Source organism: Ovis canadensis, chromosome 4 (assembly GCF_042477335.2).
Source record: "Ovis canadensis isolate MfBH-ARS-UI-01 breed Bighorn chromosome 4, ARS-UI_OviCan_v2, whole genome shotgun sequence".
Lineage (NCBI taxonomy): Eukaryota > Metazoa > Chordata > Mammalia > Artiodactyla > Bovidae > Ovis > Ovis canadensis.
This window is the reverse complement of record NC_091248.1, coordinates 121,746,179-121,752,464: the sequence shown is the minus strand read 5'-3', so window position 1 is coordinate 121,752,464 and position 6,286 is coordinate 121,746,179. Positions and strand designations below refer to the sequence as shown.

Below are 6,286 nucleotides of genomic sequence, written 5' to 3'. Positions count from 1 at the left end.
GCAAGCAAATGAAATCTATTGCTGGGTAAAATGTAAAAGAAAGGAATCAGAAATTACTCTGATGTATGATGGTCACTTTTACTAATGCAGTGAAGGTGTTTGGTGGCAAGAGGAAAGGAATAGCTTGGGACAGAGGAAGCAAGCATAATAGCTCTATTTTAACTATGGTAAGAATGAGATTTATATAAGTGAAGGAGTCAATCAAACATTGATACATGTGTTTGGAGATCACAAGAAAGGTCTTGTCTGGCCTGGAGCTAAAAAAAAATACACAAGAGATAGATATGCAGGTAGGTAGTTAGATAGATAGATGCATGGATGGATGAATGAATAAATGCCATAGTTCTGGGTAAAGTAATTACTTGGAGCAGACATAGAACAGTGATCTACTAGAGCCAAAGCAAAAGGAAAAAAACTCATTTTGAGTAGTTGTATATAGAGAGAAGTTTGCATAACATGTAGCCCTACAATTGTGTAATCCTACTTTAAAAAAATAGTTGAATATCTACTCTATGCCACCACTCTACTAGGTATTTTACATAGATAATTTATAATCTTCAAAATAATCATATCACTGGTTATGATCACTTGTTGTTTTTTTTTTTTATCACTTGTTTTTATAATTGAGGAAACTAGAGGTTAGAGAGTTTTCAAAGCCACATGAAGTGTGGCTGTTCCCACCTGAAATTTTTTACTATTTACCTTGCATTTTCTGAGGGAACATGCAAAAAGAATTTGAAAGTAAAAAGGGGGATATGAAGTCTAGGAGGAGAGGTTATCCAGAAGACTGCAGCATAAGAATTAAAGGCTTTAAAAAATTATGTTGTTATTGTTGTTTTGCTCAATCATGTCTGACTCCTTTGTGACCCCATGGACTAGAGCCTGCCAGGCTCCTCTGTCCATGGGATTTCCCAGGCAAGGATACTGGAGTGGGTTGTCATTTCCTCCTCCAGGGGATTGTCTTGACCCAGGGATCAAACCTACATCCCCTGTGTTGCAGGCAGATTGTTTACTGCAGTAGTGATGCACATAGTCAAAATGTGGATGAACGTGGAAAGTCAGTCTAGAAAAGCTTGTTCACCATGATCTGCCTCATCAGCAAATCTGAGGAGAAAGGGCACATCCATCATTTTCTCTTTAATTAAAATGTCATTTTATGGGCTGTTGGAGGGAAGGAGAAATCCTTTTTTTTTTTTTTTTAATTTCTTCAACTGAAAATTTACTTTTAGGTCATTTGGGGTTTTTGTTTTGTTTTGTTTTTGTTTTTTAATTTTTATTTTTACTTTATTTTACTTTACAATACTGTATTGGTTTTGCCATACATTGACATGAATCCACCATGGGTGTATATGCATTCCCAAACATGAACCCCCCTCCCACCTCCCTCCCCATAACATCTCTCTGGGTCATCCCCGTGCACCAGCCCCAAGCATGCTGTATCCTGCAGCGGACATAGACTGGCAATTCGATTCTTACATGATAGTATACATGTTTCAATGCCATTCTCCCAAATCATCCCACCGTCTCCCTCTCCCTCTGAGTCCAAAAGTCCGCTATACACATCTGTGTCTTTTTTGCTGTCTTGCATACAGGGTCATCATTGCCATTTTTCTAAATTCCATATATATGTGTTAGTATAATGTATTGGTGTTTTTCTTTCTGGCTTACTTCACTCTGTACGGCTCCAGTTCCATCCATCTCATCAGAACTGATTCAAATGTATTCTTTTTAACGGCTGAGTAATGCTCCATTGTGTATATGTACCACAGCTTTCTTATCCATTCATCTGCTGATGGACATCTAGGTTGTTTCCATATCCTGGCTATTATAAACAGTGCTGCGATGAACATTGGGGTACACGTGTCTCTTTCAATTCTGGTTTCCTCAGTGTGTATGCCCAGCAGTGGGATTGCTGGGTCATAAGGCAGTTCTATTTGCAATTTTTTAAGGAATCTCCACACTGTTCTCCATAGTGGCTGTACTAGTTTGCATTCCCACCAACAGTGTAGGAGGGTTCCCTTTTCTCCACACCCTCTCCAGCATTTATTGCTTGCAGATTTTTGGATCACAGACATTCTGACTGGTGTGAAGTGGTACCTCATTGTGGTTTTGATTTGCATTTCTCTAATAATGAGTGATGTTGAGCATCTTTTCATGTGTTTGTTAGCCATTCGTATGTCTTCTTTGGAGAAATGTCTATTTAGTTCTTTGGCCCATTTTTTGATTGGGTCATTTATTTTTCTGGAATTGAGCAGCTTAAGTTGCTTGTATATTTTTGAGATTAGTTGTTTGTCAGTTGCTTCATTTGCTATTATTTTCTCCCATTCAGAAGGCTGTCTTTTCACCTTACTTATATTTTCCTTTGTTGTGCAGAAGCTTTTAATTTTAATTAGATCCCATTTGTTTATTTTTGTTTTTATTTCCAGAATTCTGGGAGGTGGATCATAGAGGATCCTGCTGTGAATTATGTTGGAGAGTGTTTTGCCTATGTTCTCCTCTAGGAGTTTTATAGTTTCTGGTCTTACATTTAGATCTTTAATCCATTTTGAGTTTATTTTTGTGTGCGGTGTTAGAAAGTGATCTAGTTTCATTCTTTTTTTTTTTTTTTTTTTTTTTTTTTAAATTTTTAGTTTTTTATTTTTTACATTTTAAAATCTTTAATTCTTACATGCATTCCCAAACATGAACCCCCCTCCCACCTCCCTCCCCATAACATCTTTCTGGGTCATCCCCATGCACCAGCCCCAAGCATGCTGCATCCTGCGTCAGACATAGACTGGCGATTCAATTCACATGATAGTATACATGTTAGAATGTCATTCTCCCAAATCATCCCACCCTCTCCCTCTCCCTCTGAGTCCAAAAGTCCGTTATACACATCTGTGTCTCTTTCCCTGTCTTGCATACAGGGTCGTCATTGCCATCTTCCTAAATTCCATATATATGTGTTAGTATACTGTATTGGTGTTTTTCTTTCTGGCTTACTTCACTCTGTATAATCGGCTCCAGGTTCATCCATCTCATCAGAACTGATTCAAATGAATTCTTTTTTACAGCTGAGTAATACTCCATTGTGTATATGTACCACAGCTTTCTTATCCATTCATCTGCTGATGGACATCTAGGTTGTTTCCATGTCCTGGCTATTATAAACAGTGCTGCGATGAACATTGGGGTACATGTGTCTCTTTCAATTCTGGTTTCCTCGGTGTGTATGCCCAGAAGTGGGATTGCTGGGTCATAAGGTAGTTCTATTTGCAATTTTTTAAGGAATCTCCACACTGTTCTCCATAGTGGCTGTACTAGTTTGCATTCCCACCAACAGTGTAGGAGGGTTCCCTTTTCTCCACACCCTCTCCAGCATTTATTGCTTGCAGATTTTTGGATCGCAGCCATTCTGACTGGTGTGAAGTGGTACCTCATTGTGGTTTTGATTTGCATTTCTCTAATAATGAGTGATGTTGAGCATGCATTCCTATACACTAATAATGAGAAAGTAGAAAAAGAAATTAAGGAAACAATTCCATTCACCATTGCAACAAAAAGAATAAAATACTTAGGAATATATCTACCTAAAGAAACTAAAGACCTATATATAGAAAACTATAAAACACTGATGAAAGAAATCAAAGAGGACACTAATAGATGGAGAAATATACCATGTTCATGGATTGGAAGAATCAATATAGTGAAAATGAGTATACTACCCAAAGCAATTTACAAATTCAATGCAATCCCTATCAAGCTACCAGCCACATTTTTCACAGAACTAGAACAAATAATTTCAAGATTTGTATGGAAATACAAAAAACCTCGAATAGCCAAAGCAATCTTGAGAAAGAAGAATGGAACTGGAGGAATCAACTTGCCTGACTTCAGGCTCTACTACAAAGCCACAGTCATCAAGACAGTATGGTACTGGCACAAAGACAGACATATAGATCAATGGAACAAAATAGAAAGCCCAGAGATAAATCCACACACATATGGACACCTTATCTTTGACAAAGGAGGCAAGAATATACAATGGAGTAAAGACAATCTCTTTAACAAGTGGTGCTGGGAAAACTGGTCAACCACTTGTAAAAGAATGAAACTAGATCACTTTCTAACACCGCACACAAAAATAAACTCAAAATGGATTAAAGATCTAAATGTAAGATCAGAAACTATAAAACTCCTAGAGGAGAACATAGGCAAAACACTCTCAGACATAAATCACAGCAGGATCCTCTATGATCCACCTCCCAGAATGCTGGAAATAAAAGCAAAAATAAACAAATGGGATCTAATTAAAATTAAAAGCTTCTGCACAACAAAGGAAAATATAAGCAAGGTGAAAAGACAGCCTTCTGAATGGGAGAAAATAATAGCTAATGAAGCAACTGACAAACAACTAATCTCAAAAATATACAAGCAACTTCTGCAGCTCAACTCCAGAAAAATAAACGACCCAATCAAAAAATGGGCCAAAGAACTAAATAGACATTTCTCCAAAGAAGACATACGGATGGCTAGTTTCATTCTTCTACAAGTGGTTGACTAGTTTTCCCAGCACCACTTGTTAAAGAGATTGTCTTTAATCCATTGTATATTCTCGCCTCCTTTGTCAAAGATAAGGTGTCCATATGTGTGTGGATTTATCTCTGGGCTTTCTATTTTGTTCCATTGATCTATATTTCTGTCTTTGTGCCAGTACCATACTGTCTTGATGACTGTGGCTTTGTAGTAGAGCCTGAAGTCAGGCAGGCTCCATTCTTCTTTCTCAAGATTGCTTTGGCTATTCGAGGTTTTTTGTATTTCCATACAAATCTTGAAATTATTTGTTCTAGGAGAAATTCTTTGAATTGTTATCTTTTTTCACTAAATTTCCTCAACACTCTTCTAACGGCGCTCATCACTTCCTTGTTTCTCAAGCTATAGATTAAGGGATTCAGCATTGGGGTCACCACAGCATAGAATAGAGCAACCCTCTTCTCCTGTTCTGCGGAGGAGCCAGCCGTGGGTCTCAAGTATGTGAAGAAGGCTGTGCCAAAGCACATGGCAACCACAGTGAGGTGAGAGGCGCACGTCCCAAATGCTTTGCGGCGTCCCTGGGCAGAGCGAATACGCAGAATGGTAGCGACTATCTGACCGTAGGAGAATAAAACAAGAAAACAGGGAAGCATGATGACCAGAAATCCTGAGACGGCCACCATGACCTTGTTGAAGGAGTTGTCCACACAGGTCAGCCTCAGCATAGCCAACATCTCACAGGCAAAGTGATTAACAACCTTACGGCAAAAAGATAGCCGAAAGGTGATGATCGTCTGCATCAGCGAATTCATGAAACCAGTCACCAAGCAGCCTGCAGCCAGCCCCAGGCACAGCTCTCCGTGCATGATGACCGTGTAGTGCAGGGGGCGGCACACTGCCACGTAGCGGTCATAGGCCATGGCCCCCAGCAGGAAGAACTCTGTGCTGCCCATTGCCAAGGAGATAAGCAGCTGGAGCACACAGCTGTAGAATGGAATGGACTTCCGGGCTGACAGGAAGTGAACGAGCATCTGGGGGACCGTGCTGTTGGTATAACAGATGTCCACAAACGACAGGACACTGAGGAAGAAGTACATGGGTGTGTTTAGCCGGCTGTCCAGTCTGATAAGGAGTATTATCAGGAAGTTCCCCAGCACGGTCACCAGATACATGGCCAGGAAAAGGACAAAGAGGGAGACCTGCGTCTCCCAGAGGCTGGACAGCCCCAGAAGAATGAACTCACTCATCCATGTCTGGTTTTCCCTGCCCATGGGCCTCTGAAGACCAAACCCAAGCTATAACTCGAAAAAGACTAGATATTTAAGGTGCCAGAGGATCTTATGAGGTCATTTAGACAAAACAGCCGTCCAATATTGAGTGGTGTGCGTTTTCAGATCATGTGTCTCCTTCTGGGTTTGGGACCACCGTAGAATGCCCGATATGGCTCAGATCCAAGGAGAATAGAAAACTCTTCTCATTCCTTAAGTGGGAAGATTTTCATTAAAATGCTTAGATAATTGAATTAAAAATGTTAACTGTAAAATGTGAATTTTTTTCTTTAAAGCCAACTCCTAACTATGGAGTTTATTTACTTCTTTGTTAAATACCAGTTTTTCCCTTCTTAAGATTTCAAAATCCATATTGAATGGTTTTCATCACTTTTCTTATTTCTAGATTCTTTGTGAAAATGAGATATTAAATTTCCACCCTTTTAAAATCACAAATTTGGGGTTATAAGTTAGAAGGTAGCAAATATAAAATAGTTTTTAGG

At 39.3% G+C, this 6,286-nt stretch overlaps 1 protein-coding gene across 1 annotated transcript; it reads right to left on the bottom strand.

Moving 5' to 3' along the window:
- Positions 1 to 4,850: 4,850 nt before the first annotated feature.
- Positions 4,851 to 5,786, bottom strand: LOC138439761 (olfactory receptor 2F1-like). Its single transcript, XM_069588855.1, has one exon. It carries the CDS (start codon positions 5,784 to 5,786, stop codon positions 4,851 to 4,853), a length of 936 nt encoding a protein of 311 aa, XP_069444956.1.
- Between the last annotated feature and the right edge of the window lie 500 nt (positions 5,787 to 6,286).